Genomic DNA, 22,193 nt, shown 5'->3' with positions numbered 1-22,193 from the left:
TGAAAAGCACTCGACAAACATATCCAGGTGTTTCCACTTGTTGCCAAGTGGCACATTTCCAGAGGCACTTACCAAAGAGGGCCATGTTTGTTGGTGACACCGCTCTTAGCTATGCAATGACACGTGTTGGAGTCCAGCGCGGGGTTGCAATGCTCGTCGGGTAGCTGCAATCCTTGCGGGCGATGCGTCGACATGGACAGTTTTGTGCCACGGCAAGTCAATCCAGTCATGGCTGTGCATGCATGCGTCCCTTTTGGCGCCGGCGTGATCCCATTAGTGGGGCCGTCGTGGAGGATGACAGTGAGACAACCAAGGGAGCGGTTTTTGGATCTACAAGATGGCTGCAACGGAGGCCGGATCCAGTCATCACCTTATGTTCAAATCCCCACCCCCCACCCCCTGCATCAACATGGATCGAAGGAGGTACGGCAGTGACCAAATGAGGGGCATGGAGCAATAGCTTGCAACATTTTCTCCGGTGGTGTGGGCGGACAATGGGTAGATCCATTCTGGACCGCCTTGTATTGTAATCCTTTTATTTATTTATTTGGCATCTCCATCAAAATTTGTCTTTAATCATTATATATGATGATGTGCCCCAAAATTTTTTTTTTGAATTTTTTGGATTTCTTACCACATGTATCATGTGGTTGGTTATGTGCCCCAATTGATGCAAAGGCTGAAGTTATCGTGGTTTAAAATACGTTTTGTACATGGATGGTTCATTTTTTTTTGAAAAGGAGGATATACCCCTGCCTCAGCATTTGGGTGATGCATGCAACCATTTTATGAATTATTCACAAAGCCCTTACAAGGTAATACATCAGTAAGCCTGAAGCCACCATCTTTGGCAACATCTGTGGCTACTCTTATCCCGTGATGAAGGGGTGCCGAATATCCGTACCTAATACCAAAGGGACATCACACCAACACCTAACATCTAATGCCGGATGCGCCATCCAAGCCACAAAACCTAGACTGGATTACACACTGGTCCGACGCATTTTCATTGGGCACCACATGCGCACGCTGCAAGGACCGTCACCTCCTTCATCCATCGATCCATCCTCAGATCAGATACTGACGCATCGACTTTACCAGGCCTCTCTGCTATCGACGCCACCAACTTTATAAATAAAACCCAGCCAATTCAACAAGGATGCAACCACGCACACACACTAACCGAGTCTTTCAAACAAGGTCAGTACCAAGCGATTACAGATCAATCTAAAACGAATGTGCGAAGTCACGTAGGCCAGCAAAATGAGCCAGCTATTCTAACTTGGAGTACGAGGTCTAAGCATCGCGTGAAGTGAACTGATCGCCTCCATCGCTAGTCGCATTAGATGTAAAATCAACATTTTCAATAGTCATCGTGATGCCTAGGAATATAATCACTCAACTGTCAACTTATTAAGCTTATTTTTGGTTTTTTTGAGAAACTATTAAGCTTATTTCCAGTCCGCTGCCCTTTCAACATGCGGAAAAAATATTTTACCTTTATGTTCAAAACAAAACATGACGTAGTTTTCCCTAAAGAAAAGGACATCACGTAGTTTTATTAGTACCATATTTCTAGGGTGCCACTTTCACTGTTACACTTCATGTCAATATGGTGTACAGTATAAATACATGTATTATGAAAATATAGAGCAAATGCAAATATAGTATTTTGATTAATAGTGACAATATTTAATAAATTAGTAGTCAACACCGACAAGTTTGACTGCAATTCATTCTGTATTTCTTAACCAAGATAGCAGGAAGTTTGATGCAAAAATCCTAATTTGTGAAATAGGCTTGACTTTTTAGCATTGCTGTGGCCTCTTTAAGCAGAAAATATACTGTTTAACTTCGAGCTGCTGAAACAATCAAGATGTATATGAAAATATATAGGCCTACCAAAATGCTGAAAGTATGCCAAGCACGCAATCAAAGAGGTTTTCAGGGTCTAAAGTTGCATGCGTCTCTTGAGACCGTCTAGTATCGAAAACCTGCATGTACATCTTGGAAAAGAAAAAGGCATTCCTTCTCCTTTCCGTGAAGACGCACCACCCTTGGACCCCAAAAGAAAAAAACGAAACGCCGCTGCCCCCGCTCTATAAATACATGCGCCTCTTCTCACTTGTAGCTCGCCAGCCCTAAAACAGCTCACGCTAGCTCCCTCAAACCACCTCCCGCGCTTAGCTACTTAATAAGCAGTTGTTTAGCCACCTAATTAGCTAGTTAATTTCGCAGCTGTATCGAACAATGCAGTACGGCGCGGCGGCCGAGCAGGCGTGGTACATGCCGGCGATGCCGGTCACCTTGGCGGCGGAAACGGCGGCGGAGCGGGTGGAGCGCCTGGCGTCGGAGAGCGCCGTGGTGGTGTTCAGCGTGAGCAGCTGCTGCATGTGCCACGCCGTGAAGCGCCTCTTCTGCGGCATGGGCGTGCACCCCACCGTGCACGAGCTGGACCTCGACCCGCGCGGCCTCGAACTGGAGCGCGCCCTCGCCGACCTCCTCGGCGGCGCCGTCCCCGGAGGAGCCGCACCGGTCGTTCCCGTCGTATTCATCGGCGGCAAGCTGGTCGGCGCCATGGACCGCGTGATGGCCGCGCACATCAACGGCTCCCTCGTGCCGCTGCTCAAGGAGGCCGGCGCTCTCTGGCTCTGAGCGCCACGATATTGTCAGTGACACCGTTACTGGTTGGGGCTAATAGTAGGATAGATGTTTACATCCACAAAGGTCAGTTAATTATAGATCACTGGTGTGCGTGTGCGTGAGTGTGAGAGAGTGAGAGGTCGGTGTTTTTTTTTTACCACTACTGCCTCCGTCTTGTTTGAGCTTCTGGGAGCTAGTGCGTGCATGCTTGCACTACCAGTCTACCGGGTGTATGTGCGTGTGTGCAGTGTGCTCGATTGGTGCTAAAGAGATCTAGTGTTCATCTCCCTTTGATTAGTTATTTGGCTTGCCTTGTTTAAAAGTTCTGTTAGTCGTGTGTTCATCCTTTGGCATTTTGTCTCGTGTGTCCTTTCGTCGTTAATGGTCAGATGCTGGCTTCAGATTTTGGTTGCCTGTTTAATCTACAATGTTGCTATATGATAAGAGAAATTCTTATATATTAGATACACATAGAGAGACCGAGATACAAGTACTATTCTTTGAAAAAATAAAGACAACTTATATTAAATTTGCTTAGCCAGATGAACATCAAATGGCTATAAATAATTATACAAACTTGATTTTGTAGAGACAAGTGGGCAACGTGTTCGTACCAATGGTCGGTGCTCGCCGGCCGGTGTAATTTTATTAGGGACCTTTCTGCATGCATGCTCATCTTTTTGCATGAGCTAGCTAGCATTGCGTGTGTGCATGCTATCTTTATGCTTTGTTCGAGATAGCTTTACACTGTTTGCTTCGCCTGTGTCTACTTGCTGCTTGCTTCTTGCCTCCTGCCCATGGCATCATATACTCATATCCTCTGCGTTTTTTAGGACGGCCCTCCCTTTTGTTAACATGCATGGCCGTGTAAAGCTCAAACAGATATTATACTTTGAACACAGCTAACTAGTTAGCTTGGCTTCTACGTGCATGCAAACTGTGGACCATACTGGCCAGCCTGGACCAGGAACAAAAGATTTTGCTTAGTTAACTCTTACTCCCTCCCTAAACTAATATAAAATTGTTTTGATCTCTAAAATAATAATCTAGACGCTCTTATATTAGTTCAAGGGGGGAATAACATAAACCCTGGATGATGCTTGAATTGGATCAGCCGCTTTCACAACCGTTGGATGGCATGTGTGGCAGCCATCCGATCTCCACCGCGTCAACCGCTCGACAACGCACAGTCGTTTGCAACATGGCTGGGGACGGGTTCAGTGGTTTGCAAACATCAACCGTGTTGTGCTTGTCCAAAAACATTTTTTCCGGTTTGTAACTTGGCATGTTGTTGCGATTGCACTTTAGTGCAAAAAACGTTGGTGGTGGGGTGTCCATCCCATGCCATCAACATGGCACCACTGATAAAATATAGTGATGGTGTGTGGGCCACTTGCCATCAGTAATAAATATGTCGATGGTGTGCCACGTGTATGGGCCCACACCATCAGTATTGTTCATCATCAGTGATAATGCCATGTTGTTGTCACGCGACCAATTTGGTTTTTACGTGTAAAAAAAAGGGTACATATCAATGTTTTTTTCAGCCAAATGACAATATATTTCTATTTAATAGCTATGGTAAATCATATAACACTTAACTTTGATAGCAGAGGCAAATGACAGCATTTAAGTTCAACAAAATACTAATTAACATAATATGACTAATAGCAAGCACACATTATTGCGGGAATGCCTACCAGTGGCGGCGCAGAAAGCCCACCAGTGGCGGGTGAGACTCTCAGGGGCGCCCGCGACTGACCTCCCGCCATTGCTAATAAGACGTCAGTGGAGGGCACATACCCACCACCGGTAGAGACAACGCAGTGGTGGGCATATCTCTATGCCTGCCACTGGGATTTATTGTTAGTGGTGGCGGGCTTCTGTGGCACTCGCCACATATATGTCCAGCGAGCAACGCCTCTAATCCGAAAGCATGCATTAAACAATAATTACAATATTCAATCACATGCATTACAATATATGTATCACAGATTAGCAACACCATATTTTACCATAATAATAATCCAAATGAAATACAATAGATGTATGCATTAGAGTCCAACTCACATAACATCATAAGCTGCCCTAAAAAACATCATAAGTAAGTAAACATAGCCTTCATAGCGAAGCCTCTGACATGTTGCATGTTACATACATATATGACCTCATGATAACAACAACACCATAATGATAATGGACTGGATAGATATTATTAAATTCTTTACTTGTCCACTTGTCCACACGGTCTTGCATATACTTCATAGTTGATTTTCTCTGTGCAAATGAAGTTGGAGTAACGATCCTCTGCTTCCTTTCAAGTCTTATATCCTTTATAGCAGTTGTTCTCGTAACCATCCACTTGTTCATTGCATTTCTCCCATGAATCATGGACTCCCGAATTCTTCCTATAGTACACCACATACCACTTCATCCATGATGATAAATAAACAAGCTAAAAAGTCAATTTCATAGCTATCCAATTACATATAGCAAAGTCATGTTGCAATCTTCATAGCAACGTAAAAATTACGTTCACAAGCATTGATGATACAGATCACATAAAGGTGATGCACTAGTAGTTCAGAAGTAAAAGTTCAGCTCCATCATAGCAACATAGAAATTAAGTTCACGTGCATCGATCATATAGATCACATAAGGACAGTGCACTGGTAGTTCAAAATCAAAATTTCAGCTCTATCATGGGCTCTCCTCGCCTCCAAACATCCTCATGATCTCGGCTTTGGCGGTCTTCGCAACTTCGACTGCTACTCGAGCGCTCTCGGCGGTTGCTCTAATGCTCTCTGTGGCTGCTCTTATGCTCTTGGCGTAAGCTCGAGCCCCCTCGGCATAGGCGAGCACGACCTTCGTGTACTAAACCATCCTCGTGATAGAATCTACTGCTGTAGGAGTCTTAACGAGGCAGCTCGACTTCTTCATCTAAATCGCATTATAAAAAATTTGACATTTAGTTAAAAGACATTTTTCATGAAAGCCTATTTATGAGAATAAAAAAGATAAAACTGTTACGATAATAGTCGACATATGTCCTTCGGGTCGAAATTCTCTCTCTTAAGTGGTTATACATATGTTGGACACTTCTTGACTGGAAGATTGACCGTCGGTTATGGTCATTCTTCACCCTACCCTCCCGCTTTACCAAGGTCTTAAAGGATGAAGAGGGAGAAGAACAACCCCCTACGACAACAGTCGGTTCATCTCTCAAGTGGTTGTTGATGGGGAACAAAGCATGAAAATCAAAAAATTCCTATGAAACACCCAAGCACTGGTAAAACGAGTTGATATACAAACGGTTTTTAACCCCTTTCTGCTACGGCATTTTAAATTGTCGCCTAGTGAGTGTGTGAGATATGGGGATCCTTCCCACATGACCCAGAAACCACCGGGGATAGGAAGTAGCAAGGCATACGTTTTTGATAACTAGGGGTATGCGTTGCCAGCAGGTATCCCAAATGTGAGTCTTCAAACAACTATTTGTGATATCTTGCATTTCCCAAACGCTCCATCCTTACGACTCGTTTGTGCTCGTATTGCCATCGCAGTCGGACTTCTGTGGTTTTACCTTATACAGGCGCAGTGCAGGCATAGTCCAGGCATGGGATTTTTCCAGGCATGTACCAAACTAGCTCTACATTTACGATGCGTGCCACATCACAAGAAGTCCATGATTGTAAAGCGTGTACGATAAGGCGTCAATCACACACATTTAGTTTTCTCGCACCATTTGTGATATTGTCCGACATCACACACGCTTTGCAAACGGCAACTTTGTGCATGGTTATACATGTTTCCTCTCCGTGAACCGTGTCGAATTATGATGTGTATCACACACACGTGCTTTATAGACCTTGTGAGCTGTAATGACCTGCAGAGCGTATTTCACTTTAATTTAATTGCTGCTATTTAAAATTGTACCGAATTTCAATTTGAAAGTAGGCTATAACTTCATTCATATCCATCAGATTAACAACCAATGCATTATTCGATTCATAGGTACATATGTTAAAGAATTGCATCAAAAAAAGAAATACATAAACACCAAATAAATAATGATGAACCATGGTTGTATACTTGCACTATTAAAGATGGTAAAGAAAGAGACGAGAGACATTTTGGTTGCTGAACAAGGTGAAGCGGAATGCACCTATTGTGCTCTCCTCCATGCAGAAGACACGCACGACTCTAGTCCAACACCTTGTGATGGTCGGCATGTAGATCGAGAGGTAATGTTGAGTAAACTACTTCGGGAACCACTTCAAAGGATAAAGATTCAGACGTTGTCATGTAACACAACTCATTATGGGCAGTAAAAAGAAGGTTGCGGAGTTCTTACTTAGCATCATGTAGTTCATTGTTGTCTTGCATAAAGTGTAAACAAATAATTCGATTGACATTTTTTGACCCATTTTAATAACATTCAGTACAATGCATGTTACTATGTAGCCTCGGATATATTCAATATCACGCTAGTTAACCTACCGATAAATGCATTACAGATATATTAAGTGAAATGTTTGATTCGACGATTAATCCCTTATCAGCCTCCGGGCTATATGGTACCAGCTATCGATATCCTAAATAGTGACTATATATAAGCAATGCGATGAAACTAATCTTGATGGAAAACAACAGTTGTTCCCAATATTTTCCTTTGTGAGTACATCTAAAGGCATGCTAAGCACAATAGGCTAAACATCACCCAAATATATCCATGGTAGACAACATAATCTCCAAATGGTAGCTTCAGTGTGCAAGTTTAAGCATGCTAGTTAAGCAAAACAAGAAGTGGAAAGGTGTGTTAACTGCAATAGGCATAACATTTGAAAACAAGCAAATATAGTAATTCAAACTGGTATTGTGCAGGTCTAAAGTACACTAGTTATTGTTAAAAAATGGAAAGGCGTGTTAACTGCAACATCCTTAACAGCAACCAAATATCATAATTCATAGTGGTATTGTTGAAATTCTTATTGATGAAATTGAACTGCATGGCAAATAGTTGCACATATAGAGCGTCACATTGTCAATGACTGAAATAAACAAGGCATAAGACCATCTCTAGCCGATCCCCGAAAAGTTAACGGAGTAAAACCCTTAGTGAATATATATATATACTTCTACAATTTTTGGCCGTTTCTAGTCGATCCCCTAAACTTAACGTTGTAAACTTCAATTTGATCAAGTTCAAAGCAGTTCAACCGAAAGTAGCATGCATTCAAACATAAACATAGATAGTTTTGCATAACCGAACATAAGACATAAATTTAAACTAAACTAAAGTACGTCTGGTCGAAATGGAGGTTGAGCGAATCCTTCCTCGTTAGGTACGGTGTGTCGCAAGCCGGGTCCGGGCCGGTGCCATTGTCGAGGTCATTGGGGAAGACACTTCTCCACTCGTCGACGTCGATCTCCTCGTCCTCGCCACCCACCTCGACGCCCTTCGTGCTGCCGTCCTTTCCGCCTTCGACCTCGTCATCGGAGGAGGGCATGATAACCTCGCCGCCCTCCGCGCCGGCAAAGATCATTCGCTCCGCCTCCACGAGCTCCGGGTGCTACCGGTGAAGCTCTTGCATGTAGGCCAAGGTGGCGCTCCCTCGCCTCGTGGTCCTCTCATGCCATAGCCGAGCTCACCACCCTGGCTCCAGCAGGATGAAGTCGACCGGACATGTGCAAAGGGGAAATTGAGCCTAGCCGTCGCGCCGTGGTAGCGGACCTGCCAGCGGTCATACTCCATGGTCGCGAGCTTGGCCGTGTGGAAGCTACCGAGCCACCGGCGGGTGTGGGTCTCTCGATCCATAATCTCGATGACCCACGTCACCCACCATCGCTGCCAGACGCCGAGGTAGGACTTCGTCGGTGGCCGGGCCTGTGGGAGGATGGGGAAGTCCTTGAACTGGTGTAGGGGCGCGACGGCGGGCGTATTGGGTGACCGATGATAGTGGCTCGATAAAGAGCTCGTAGAGGACGACGGGGACACCTTGGCAGCCACCTCGCCGATGTCGGGAAAAGAGGCTGGTATAAACCTCTTTTGGGCCATTGGCTCCTCGATCTCCCCGACACACATGCAGAGGTTGACGATGGACGCAGCGTCAGCAGCGATGGCAGTGACCTACCAATGGTTTCGAGCGAGGGGGGTAGTGTGTGTCTACGTGAGCAAAGGTTTTGGGGTGTGTGTGTGGAGGGGTCCAAGGTGGTGTTTGAGGAAATACCGCGGCAACTGAAAATTTTACTAGGCGGGAGTAAAGTGCTGGGCTACTGAAATTTGGATCAAGGGCGAGCAGATATTCTTGAGATTGCGAGGGATGTAGAGGAGGGAGTAAAATGTCGGAGCTACTGAAAATTTGGATCAAGGGATAGAAGCAGAGCGGGAGTTATAGACATCGCACACGGTCAAAACATACTATTTGTGTGCTATTAGAAAGAAAAACCTCTAGGCGAGCAGATATTTTTGAGATTGCGAGGGATGCAGGCGGGTGTAAAATGTTGGGGCTACTGAAAATTGGAATCAAGGGATTGAAGCAGAGCGGGAGTAACAGGCATCGCACACGTTCCACACATACTAATCGTGTGCTATCGAACATAAAAGCTTCTAGGCGGTAGATATTTTCGAGATTGTGAGCTGATATAATTCAAATATATGATTTATATACTAAGCAAGTAAGCAGATGACAATCGCATATATGATGTCTAAACTGAGCAGATGACATTTAATATTGTGTATATGATGTAAAAACTAAGCAATGCAAGACAACATATGCATGATATGAGTAATATAACTCTGCCAAGTTTCAGCATAGACCTCAGGGGGGAAATAGGACTAGCCATCTTTCTCTAAACCCTCCTTTGAGGAGCTATCTGTAACCAGCAAGATGTCTGCTTCAGCAGGTAGCATTGTCTGCTCGGAAGACTCCAGATACTTCCATTACCGCTTCAAATGGCTGATGCACAGGAAGAGTAGTTGAATATACAAACGTTGTCAAAAAATGGAATACGTAATACAAAAAAACGATAGCATGATATAATTCACATATATGATGATTGGCTAAACAACATGGCATTGCATAATTCACATATATAATGCCTTGCAACAAGATATCATTGCATAATTCACATATATAATATCTTGCAACAAGATGGCATTGCAAAATTCACATATATGGTAATTAGACACTAAGCAGGTGGCATTCACACAAAGCATGTCTAAACGAAGCCAATGACATAGCAATGCAAGACACCATACGCACGATATGAGCAACATAACCCTGCCAAGTTAGAGCATAGAACCTCGGGGGGGATAGGACTGGTCATCTGTCTCTGAATCCTCCTCTGAGGAGCTATCCGTAACCAGCGAGATATGCGCTTCGTCAGATAGCACTAGTCTTGCTCTGAAGACCTTGTTTTCACTCCAGATTTTTCCATTACCGTGTCAAATGGCTGATGCACATGAAGAGTAGTTGAATGTACTAACATTGTTGATGAATGTAATACATAATGAAAAAAGGATGGCATGATATAATTCACATATAAGATGACTGGCTAAGCAGGATGGCATTGCAAAATTCACATATATGATGCCTGGCTAAACAAGATGGTGTTGCATAATTCACATATACAATATAGAACTAAACAGAATGGCATTCACACAAAGCATTCTAAACTAAGCAGATGACATATTTGATCTATAAAGTAAGCAATGCAAGGCACCATATGCACTGATATGAGCAACATCAGCATGCCAAGTAATAGCGAGGACCTCAGGGGCGTAAATAGGAGTGGTTTGCTACTTCTGAATCCCCCTGTTGAACAATTATCTTCCTCTTGATTACAATCTGAAATGGGTGGAGGGGGCTGCCTTTGTGCCCACCATGGAGCGACGTCTGCATGAAATTTATTGCCACGCAAGGCTCATCTCTTTTGCTCTACATGTTCAGTTCCATTGTGTACAATAACTGACATGCATAGGAATAAAACATAGTGAGATTATGTAAGGAGTGTGGAGAAATTCAGAGTGATGGTAGCAACCTGTGGATAGACCCAAAACCAATGAGCTAGCAGGCAGATAATGGCTTCAGTTAAAAAATGTAGATAATGGCTTCTTTACTGTTTGTTTCCTACCCAACATGAAACTCATAGTAGACACCAGAGATTTACCAGATAGTAGACATATACTATTGATAGCGGCCCCGATATGTACCCCACAACCATTTAAAAACTCAAGTTTGAGCATTAGTTTGATAGCTGACTCGACGTCTAATCTGTGAACATGATGATAAAGTAGCATGTAATATTAAGAGATGCATAACATAAGCAAACACGAAAGAGTGCGACCTCTCTTGCGGACTCCTGTAGTCCTCAAGGTCATCTGCTAAGTTGATGATGGTAATGCAGTTGTCGTGGCTGCCGGTGGTGGGGAAGAAGATGTGAAGCGGCGAAAGACAGTCTGGAGGGCGGATCCCTACTATGGTGGACCCTTCTATCATTGGAGTAGCTCAGCTGGGGTGGACGAAGGCGCAGCAGGAGAGGGACAAAAAACACAAGGTGTTGTTTGACAACTATCTATATGTAGTAATTCTGTAAGGACTCGTTTGAATTGGAGGATTCTAACAACGCATTGGATAGGAAATACACAATAATAGGATATGGAATGTGTAACGCCCTCGATGCGGCTATATCTCCTACGTGTCGAAGCACGACTTAGAGGCATAACCGCATTGAAAGCAATGTCACAAGTAAGGTAATCTTCACAATCAGCCATGTAAATAGATAATAAAGGGAAAGGTACATAGTTGGCTTACACTCGCCTGGACGTGACACAAAGTACTAAATAGCATTACATCATCGCAATACACTCATGCACTCGGTACCAAAATAAAAGATCAACCCCAACAAGCGACATGGTCCCGATCGCCCCAACTGGGCACCACTACTGATCATCAGGGAAAGACACATAGTAACGGCGTGAGTCTCGTCGAACTGCCACTTGAGTCAAGCGACATCATCTGGAACGGAGTCATCGGGCCCTGCATCTTGTTTGGAAGAAATCTGTGAGCCACGGGGTCTCAGCAATCTCGCATTTCCATGTATTCTTAAGGTAAGTTTGGGTCAATGAGCCAATGCCATAGCGTCCAGCTTTTTTCATTTCATACATCTTCATCCTGCATAATACCAAAAAGAGCGAATATAGAAGGATAATTAAGGTAATGAACTAGAGAACACTACAGCTAGCTTGAGACTTAAATTACAGAAAGAAATCACTTACCACAATAGCAACTGACGATAGATTTGTCGAGTGATCTTGATTAATAACTGAAATAGTTCTGAATACTCAACCGGACATTATGGAAAATGCTCCTCCTTGACATTCACCATGAGGGACTCTCGATTGGACTCTTGGCATGTTCGAAATTCATACATTCTCGTTGGGAGTTTCTTGACCTCCTTACGCTCGACCAAAGGTTGGCCGCGGACATATTTCCGTTTTATGTCCTCCTCTCTAAGCGAAGACATGGGCTCAATCTCGAGGACTTGTCCAACAATGACAATGGTAAAACAAGTCCAGCAAGACCACCCGCTGTGCCGACAAATCCCGATAGGAGCTGCACATATCTCGTTCTCAGGGCACACCGGATAAGCTAAGCGTACGGGAAGCCAACGTAACCCAAGTTGCCAAGGGACGGCCCCGCACGGTGCTCTGGGTTGGACCAACACTCTAGAGAAGCACTGGCCCGGGGGTTTAAAACAAGATGACCCTTGAGTCCGTGCAAACCCAAGGGAAAAAGGCTAGGTGGCAAATGGTAAAACCAAGGTTGGGCATTGCTGGAGGAGTTTTATTCAAGGCGAACTGTCAAGGGGTTCCCATTATAACCCAACCGCGTAAGGAACGCAAAATCCGGGAACATAACACCGATATGACGGAAACTAGGGCGGCAAGAGTGGAACAAAACACTAGGCAGAGGCCGAGCCTTCCACCCTTTACCAAGTATATAGATGCATTAAGATAACAATAATATAATGATATCCCAACAGAAAATAATGTTCCAACAAGGACCGATCTCCAATCTTCACCTGCAACTAACAATGCTATAAGAGGGGCTGAGCAAAGCGGTACATAGCCAATCAACGGTTTGCTAGGACATGGTGGGTTAGAGGTTTGACATGGAAATTTGGGAGGCATGATAAGCAAGTGGTAGGCATCGTAGCATAGGCATAGCAAAAGAGCGAGCATCTAACATAGCAAAGATAGAAGTGATTTTGAGGGTATGATCATCTTGCCTGCAAAGATGTCAGAGTTGACTGGATCCTCGAAAGCAAACTCAACGGGCTCCTCGTTAGCGAACTCGTCTCCCGGCTCTACCCAAACAATACAAACAAGCAAAAGGAACAAAATCAACCACGTGCAAGGCTCAAACAACATGATGCAAACATGGTATGCTATGCGGGATGCGATATGTGATGCATATGCAAGATTTGACAAGGAATGAAAGAAGCTGACTTCAACTTGGAAATACAAGAGTGCCACTAGAAAGATGAGGTGATTTCGGTTGAAATTGATATAAAGAACACCGGAATCGGAGACACGGTTTGGAAATGGCAAGCAAAACAAATATGGCACCGGTCTGCGATAAACAGCAAGTAGCCATATAAATGCATCAAGATAATTATGCTACAGCACTCAAACATGGCAACAAAATACATGGCAGGGATCCACTCATAATGCTTGACAAAAGATGAACACTGATCTACTGCCAATTCATCCATTAACAGGTTCAAACAAGCATGGCAAAAGTGCAATTGGTAAACATGTTTCAGACTTAGTGAAATTAACACAAGCCTGGAATTTCGGATTAGGTAGCACACTTTGAAGCATGAAAACTATATGCTACAGGAACTTAACATGGCAAGCAAGGCATGGCGTGGAGCTACTCAAAGAGCTTAACAAAAGTCCCTTAGTGACCTTTAGCCAAAAGGGATCAGAAAATACAATTACAAGCATGTGAACATTGCAAAAACATAGTCAGATCTCAGACATAGAGAAAAACTAGAACATGCAAATCTGTTAGCGAGTAGGCATGTTTACGAGCTCGATGCACTCGCTACAGAGCAAGGCATGACAAACTAAGCATACACCCATCAGAAATACATATTATATAAGTTAGACATGGCAAGAACAACAAAATAGTTTGCACGGATCGACAACAACATCCTCGGCAAAATCGCTAACAAGTAGACAATCTGCCAGGAATTACGAAATAGCAAAAGTAGAGCTAGATTGACTCAAGCTAGGGCGCTCCATAATTTAAAACAAATACATTGATGGATAGAGCACCACAAGATTAAGAAATTATCCTTACTGATCATCCTCAAAAGAGGCACGGATCAGTAGGAAACAACATGAACATATGGCATATTGATAAAAACAGATCAAGGTCTTAGTGAAATTCTATGTCCCTGAAATCGGCATTAACGAATGCACTACTTTGCAAGCTTGTGCTAGTCACCACACATATCAAAAAATACATGGATAGCACCTCTGTAAAGATGGCAAAGCATATAACAAAACTCATGTAGAGCTCAGGAGCATATCATGCACACATTAAACATGGCAAAAATGACAAATAGCTATTTGGTGCAGCATATCTGACAATTATCTCAAATAGCTCTCTTCCTATAGCATTTCGGGCATCAAGATGAGCTCAAATGAAAATGATGCAATGAGATGAAATGATGTACTCTCTGAGACGAACATTTTGATATGCTACACGCCCAAAACGGAGCTACGGATGCGAAGTTACGGTGCGATGAACAGGCATAAAATACTGCAGAAAAATGACATAGAAAATATCTCGGGGTCAACCTAGGGTTTGACCCGATCCAGATCTGGCGCACGGAAGGCGAGGTTGGCCGGAGAAGGAGGTTCGCCAGAGTTCTTCTGGGAGGAGGCCGGAGCTCGCCGGAGGAGCTGGCCGGCCGGATCTTGCCGGATCCGGTGAGGCCGGCGGAGGAGGCGAAGACGGGCAGCGAGGCCGAGGGACTTGCTGCCGGGCGGCACCTGCAGGTAGTGCGCGGTGGCGGAGCTCGCCGGAACGGGAGGCCGGCGCGGCTGGCGTCCGGTAGGCGGAGTCGCGGAGGAACGGGAGGCGGCGCGGCGGCGGCGGCTCCCTCGCGCGGGAGGCAGCGGCGGGCAGGCGCGGGCCTCGGGGGCCCTCCCGGGCCGAGCGGCGGCGATGTGGGGCGGCGCGGGCGAGTCAGGAGCTGACACGTGGCGGCGGCGGGGCAAGTCGGACACGTCCGGTTCGGACGTGTCCGGCGGCGCGGGGAAGATGGATCTAGGGTTTAGGGGGAGGAGACCCGTGAATTTCGGAGGGGGTGCTATTTATAGACATAGGAGGAGCTAGGAGAGTCCAAATGAGGTGCGGTTTTCGGCCACGCGATCGTGATCGAACGCTCTAGATGATGGAGAGGGTTTTGGTGGGTTTTGGGCCAAATTGGAGGGGTGTTGGGCTGCAACACACACGAGGCCTTCTCGGTCCCTCGGTTAACCGTTGGAGCATCAAACGAAGTCCAAATGGTACGAAACTTGACAGGCGGTCTACCGGTAGTAAACCAAGGCCGCTTGGCAAGTCTCGGTCCAATCCGGAAATGTTTAACCCACACACACGAAAAGAAGGTAGAAAGGACCACCGGAGGAGATAGGAGCACTGGAATGCAAAACGGACAATGGGGAAAATGCTCGGATGCAAGAGACGAACACGTATGCAAATGCAATGCATATGATGACATGATATGAGATGCATGACAACGACAACAACATACGGAGACAAAAACCCGAACCCGAGGAAATAAAATAACTTAGCACCGGAAACGGCAAGAGTTGGAGTACATATAAGGTAAATTACATCCGAGGTGTTACAACACTCCACCACTACGAAAGGATCTCGTCCCGAGATCTAGGCCTGGAAGCACGCGGGGTACTCAGAACGGAGGTGATCCTCGCGTTCCCAGGTGGCTTCACGGTCGGAATGGTGTGACCACTTGACTTTGAGGAATTTGATTGACTTATTGCGAGTCTTGCGGTCAGTCTCTTCAAGAATAGAAACGGGGTGCTCACGATAAGAGAGATATTCTTGGAGATCAATGTCTTCGAAGTTGATGGTGCGGTCAGGAGTCTTGAAGCACTTGCGGAGCTGAGAGACATGGAACACGTCGTGCACATTTGCAAAGTTTGAAGGAAGCTCGAGTTGACAAGCGAGATCGCCTCTCTTGCTGACGATTTGAAAGGACCCACGTATCTAGGGGCAAGCTTCCCTTTGATACCGAAGCGATGAGTACCTTTCATTAGAGAGACGCGGAGATACACATGATCTCCGATCTCGAAAGCCAAATCACGGTGCTTACTATCATAGTAGCTCTTCTGGCGCGATTGCGCTGCTTTGAGGTTATCACGAATGACTTTGCACATCTCCTCTACCTCTGTGATCAAGTCATTTCCAAGAAGTTGACGTTCACCGATTTTCTGACCATTTAAGAGAGTACGACACTTCCTGCCATACAGGATTTTGAATGGGGCCTTGCCCGACGAACTGGCTTGAAAACTGTGTTGTAGGAGAATTCGGCGTATGGAAGACAATCTTCCCACTTCATTCCGAAAGAGATAACGCAAGCCCTAAGCATATTTTCGAGAATCTGATTGACACGCTCGACTTGACCGCTAGTTTGAGGATGGAAAGCTGTGCTGAAGCGGATGTTGGTGCCCATGGCCTTCTGAAAAGAATCCCAAAACTTGGAGGTAAAGATGCTGCCACGGTCTGAGCTTCACAAAGGGGTTGATAAGGCTTGAGAATAAGACTGTTGCAGTAAGCCTTCCTGCTCAATGCGTCAGCAATCACATTGGCCTTGCCTGGAGTATACTCGATACTCGGATTATACTCTTGAATCATTTCGACCCATCGAGTCTGCCTGAGGTTGAGATTAGGCTGAGTGAAGATGTACTTGAGACTCTTGTGGTCAGTGAAGATGTCCACTTTTCTTCCCAATAAGAGATGTCTCCAAGTCAAAAGAGCATGCACAACTGCCGCCAACTCGAGGTCATGAGTGGGGTAGTTCTTCTCGTTGGGCTTCAACTGGCGAGAGGTATAAGCCACAACTTTCTTCTCTTGCATCAACACTGCACCAAGACCTTGAAGAGAGGCATCGCAGAAGACCTCGAACGGTTTGGATTCATCAGGAGGAGTCAGAACTGGAGCAGTGACCAATTTCTCTTTCAAAGTGTTGAAAGCGATGTCACATTCCGGAGACCAAACGTACTTGACGTGCTTCTGGAGAAGGTTTGAAAGAGGCTTCGCGATCTTTGAAAAGTTCTCAACGAACCTTCGACAGTAGCTTGCGAGACCGAGGAAGCTGAGTTGCTTCACGTTCTGAGGTGGTTCCCAATTCACAATTGCAGACACCTTCTCAGGATTCACCGCTATGCCCTTGGCAGAGATGATATGCCCAAGATAGAGAACCTCATCGAGCCAAAACTCGCACTTTGAGAACTTGGCGTAGAACTGATGTTCCCTGAGCTTATCGAGCACCAAACGCAAGTGCTTGGCATGATCTTCCTTGTTCTTCGAAAAGACCAGAATGTCGTCGAGATAGACCAAAACAAAGTCATTTGTGTAGGCGTTGAAGATGAAGTTCATCATGCGAGAGAAAGTCGGAGGAGCGTTGACGAGGCCAAAAGACATGACAGTGTATTCATATGAACCATAGCTTGTTCTGAAAGCCGTCTTGGGAATATCTTGCTCACGGATTGAATCTGGTGATAACCCATACGGAGATCAAGCTTGGAGAATACTTGGGCACCTTTGAGTTGTTCGAACAGCTCACTGATGTTGGGAAGTGGGTACTTGTTCTTGATAGTCTTCTTGTTCAATGGACGGTAGTCAACACAAAGTCGGTCCGTTCCATCCTTCTTCTTCACAAAAAGTACTCCACAACCCCACGGAGAAGAACTAGGTCGGATGAGACCCATTCGTCTCTTGAATATCGAGTTGCTTCTTCAGCTCCTTCAACTCTTCAGGTCCGAGCTTGTAAGGACGCTTGCAAACCGGTTCCGTGCCAGGCTCAAGATCGATGACGAATTCAACTGGCCGGTGCGGAGGCATTCCTGGAAGCTCTTCTGGAAAGACGTCTTGATATTCGCAAACGACTGGAATTGAGATAGCATCCAGTTCACCCTTCTCATTGAGAGAAAACAGACGGATGGTATCGTATACGAGCGGCAAAGACAATTGACATCCTCAGACGAATGAGTCAATTGAATCTGCCTGGCTGCACAATCAAGCTGAGCCTTGTGCTTAGAAAGCCAATCCATTCCGAGAATAAGATCAATATCCAAGAGTACCAAGGACCATTGGAGAGGAGAAACTTGAAATCACCCATCATGATAGAAACATCGGGGACTATTGAAGTATCCCTCATAGACTTAGCCGGAGAAACCACTCCCATAGGTTTACCCAACATTTGCGAAACGAAGTCATGCTTGGAAACAAAAGATCTTGACATGAAACAATGCGATGCACCAGTGTCAAAAAGAACTTTTGCAGGAATAGAGTTAACTGGAAAGTTACCCATGATGACATCTGACGAGTCCTCTGCCTGAGCTGCATTCAGCAAGTTGACCTTGGCGTGCTTGGGGTTATGCTTGACCACAGCTGTACTTGTCGATCTCACAGGAGGAGGAGGAGGGAGATGCCTCTGATTGAAGCATTTGTTGGCATAGTGACCCTTCTGTTGGCACTTGTTGCACATGACCTCTGAAAGCGGACGGTGATACGGAGCACTCGATCTTGGAGCTTGAGACAAAGTCTTGTTCTGAAAGCCAGGGTTGGGTGGGTGGGAAGATCCACTGCCACCTTTGCTCTTTTGTTGATACGGCTGACGGAACGGAGGAGGAGGAAGCCAATACTTCTGCTGCTTAGCCACTTGAGTAGAGGAAGAAGGAGTAGCATCTCTGACTCACTTCTTGGAGGCATCACACTTCAGTTGAGCAGCCTCTTGCTTCAATGCCATGTTGTAAAACTCATCGTACGTCCTGGGCTCAAAGTGAACGAGAGCTAGCTGGATTTCTTCTCTGAGACCACCCCTGAACTGGTATATCATGCTATTCTCGTCAGGGACGTCCTGCTTAGCAAAGCGGGCGAGCTTCTGAAACAACTTGTTGTAGTCATAGACAGACATAGAGCCTTGCTTCAGGTTGCGGAATTCCTCACGCTTGCTTTCAACCACGCTCTGAGGAATATGATGAGCTTTGAAGTCTTGACGGAATTCATCCCAGGTAATCTCACGGCCTCCTCTGGGATCTTTGTACTACTGGAACCATTCTGCAGCGTGGTCTTTGAGTTGGAAGGAAGCAAACTTGACAAAGTCCTCAGGCCTGACGTTACTGCACTCGAAATGCTTGAACAAGTCCACGAGCCAATCGTCAGCATCAGTTTCCTCAACACAATTGCTAAAGGTCTTTGGCTGGTTAGCAAGGAACTGGTTGAGTGTAGCAAAGTGATTCTGATTGTTGCCTTGGTTGCCTTGGTTCGCTTGGTTGCGCTCTTGAAGAATTTGCATGATCAACTGCGTGTTTGCATTGGTAGCGGCCATCATAGCTTGCCATGCCTCCGGAGGAGGAGCTGGTGGTGGCGGATCAGGATTCGGAGTCGTGCGCGTTGGAGGAGCCACCCGGAAGAGGTTGACATCCATTAGCACATTGATAGATAAAATTGAAGCTGAATCAAGCGGGTTGAAATTGCAACATATAGTCTTCACATCCGAACAAAATGAACGAATGCATTCCAATTGAAATGGTCACATATCCATAAATTGAGAAGCCACTTAGAATTTAGGAAGAGGAATAAATCAACAAGGTACGGAGCAAGAACAAATACTCGGTAAGGATCACCCGATCTCAAACCAAATATCCGTGAAGAAGAACTAGAGCTATAAGAATTCCCACCTATGAAACTCCTGAACCTTTCCGGTTATGCAATCAGGTGTTGGGGATACAGGGGAAGCATAATATCTCACCCAAATCTAGCAAATCCTACATCCAGCAGTATCCATCCTTCAACACATAACCGAGAAAAAACTTCGGAAACCATCTACCTCAACCTTCGAAAAGCATCCGTTATACAAGTTATGGCAGATACTCCCGAACTCCCGCCCCAGTACTGGGTGGCGTCGAGGTTATCTCACCAACGAACTGCATAAAAGAGATTTTCGATGTCGGCGACTAAACTCAGGTATTCCAGAACTGCAACGATAAAATTGTGACGACAACACCTCGGAGCTCAACTCCCCGGGACACTGCCACAACCCCTAAATGACAGGAGGCACCAAGAACAATGTTCTCGTCACAAAACCATCGGAACGATTCCAAGATACCCGCGTGATCCTAAAATTTATTTTAGTGAAATTTGAGAAGAGAAGAGTCAAAACTCTACGTCAGGATGCCTTACCAGAGCGATGAGGAGACTGGGAAGTAAAAAGAATTCCTAAACTCTCCGATATATAATTCCTAAATGACTCAAAACATTTTTCTAGACTCAACTCGCGACTGCTAGTAACGATCAAGCAGTGGGGGCTCCTAAGGTCGGGGAAGGCTCTGATTACCAACTTGTAACGCCCTCGATGCGGCTATATCTCCTACGTGTCGAAGCACGACTTAGAGGCATAACCGCATTGAAAGCAATGTCGCAAGTAAGGTAATCTTCACAACATCCCATGTAATATAGATAATAAAGGGAAAGGTACATAGTTGGCTTACACTCGCCACATCAAACAAAGTACATAAATAGCATTACATCATCCAATCACTCATGGCTCCGACTATCGGTACCAAAATAAAAGATCACCCAACAAGCGACATGGTCTTCCTGGGCAAATGCCACTACTGATCATGGGCAAAGACATACTTAGCTGGCCCCAACTACTAGATCAAATTAGGATAAGTACACATATTAAAGTAACGACAGTGATGTTCTTCGATCTCGGAACTTCCCCACTTGCGACCTCAAGGCGGCGATCATCTTGGAACAGCGTGAGTCGATTCCTGGGCCTCTAGCATCGGGGTTTGGAGATAATCTGTGAGCACCGGAGGACTCAGCAATCTCAGCACTCCTCAGGCATCTCAAGAACTATTTTAGATATATAGGCTAAGGCAAGCACAACATTTTTGGGATAATTTTATGTGGATTCGTGCAGCAGCGTTCAACTAGCATTATAGTTGGTGGCGTGAACGCGGTCGCAAATAAGAGAGCGAAAAGTAGAATGCTCAAAGCAAATATTTCGAATCGTAAGAAAACTATGAAGAACAACCTACCTCAAGCATTACTCCAACACCGTGTTCACTTCCCGGACTCCGCCGAGAAGAGACCATCACGGTTACACACGCGGTTGATGTATTTTAACTAAGGTCAACTTCAGGTTTTCTACAAACAGACATTAACAAATTCCCATCTGCCCATAACCGCGGGCACGGCATTCGAAAGTTCAAATCCCTGCAGGGGAGTCCCAACTTAGCCCATCACAAGCTCTCACGGTCAACGAAGGATATACCTTCTCCCGAGACATTCCGATCAGACTCGGTATCCCGGTTCTACAAGACAACTTCGACAAGGTAAAACAAATCCAGCAACACCGCCCGAATGTGCCGACAAATCCCGATAGGGGCTGCACGTATCTCGTTCTCAAGGCACACTCAGATGAGACATCCTATGAGTAAAACCAAACCTCAAGTTGCCCCGAGGTGGCCGCGCAGTCTGCTTGGTCGGACCAACACTCAGAGGAGCACTGGCCCATGGGGGTTTAAATAAAGATGACCCTTGAGTCTGCGAAACCCAAGGGAAAAAGAGGCTAGGTGGCGAATGGTAAAACCAAAGTTGGGCATTGCTGGAAGAGTTTTATTGAAGGCGAACTGTCAAGGGGTTCCCATTATTACCCAACCGCGTAAGGAACGCAAAATCCGGGAACATAACACCGATATGACGGAAACTAGGGCGGCAAGTGTGGAACAAAACACCAGGCAAAAGGCCGAGCCTTCCACCCTTTACCAAGTATATAGATGCATTAATTAAATAAGAGATATTGTGATATCCCAACAAAATAACCATGTTCCAAACATGGAACAACCTCCAATCTTCACCTGCAACTAACAACGCTATAAGAGGGACTGAGCAAAGCGGTAACATAGCCAAACAATGGTTTGCTAGGACAAGGTGGTTAGAGGCTTGGTTTAACAATATGGGAGGCATGATAAGCAAGTGGTAGGTATCGCAGCATAGGCATAGCAAAAGAGCGAGCATCTAGCAAGCAAAGATAGAAGTGATTTCGAGGGTATGGTCATCTTGCCTGAAATCCCGCAAGGAAGAAGAACGAGTCCATGAAGAAGACAAACGGACGTAGTTGAACGGATCCTCACAAACACGACTTTTTCGGAACCAACCTGAAGAAGCAACACCGGAAAGAAGCACACAACATAGTAAACAAACAACACATGG

General features: G+C 45.4%; 1 protein-coding gene across 1 annotated transcript; it reads left to right on the top strand.

Moving 5' to 3' along the window:
- Nucleotides 1-2,140: 2,140 nt before the first annotated feature.
- LOC125541507 (glutaredoxin-C5-like) lies at nucleotides 2,141-3,049 on the top strand. The gene has a single exon (XM_048704900.1). It carries the CDS (start codon nucleotides 2,251-2,253, stop codon nucleotides 2,653-2,655), a length of 405 nt encoding a protein of 134 aa, XP_048560857.1. The 5' UTR covers nucleotides 2,141-2,250; the 3' UTR covers nucleotides 2,656-3,049.
- The last annotated feature ends 19,144 nt before the right edge of the window (nucleotides 3,050-22,193 follow it).

This window comes from Triticum urartu, chromosome 2 (assembly GCF_003073215.2).
Source record: "Triticum urartu cultivar G1812 chromosome 2, Tu2.1, whole genome shotgun sequence".
Taxonomy (NCBI): Eukaryota; Viridiplantae; Streptophyta; class Magnoliopsida; order Poales; family Poaceae; genus Triticum; species Triticum urartu.
The sequence above is the reverse complement of the archived record's forward strand: the minus strand, read 5'-3'. Positions and strand labels throughout refer to the sequence as shown.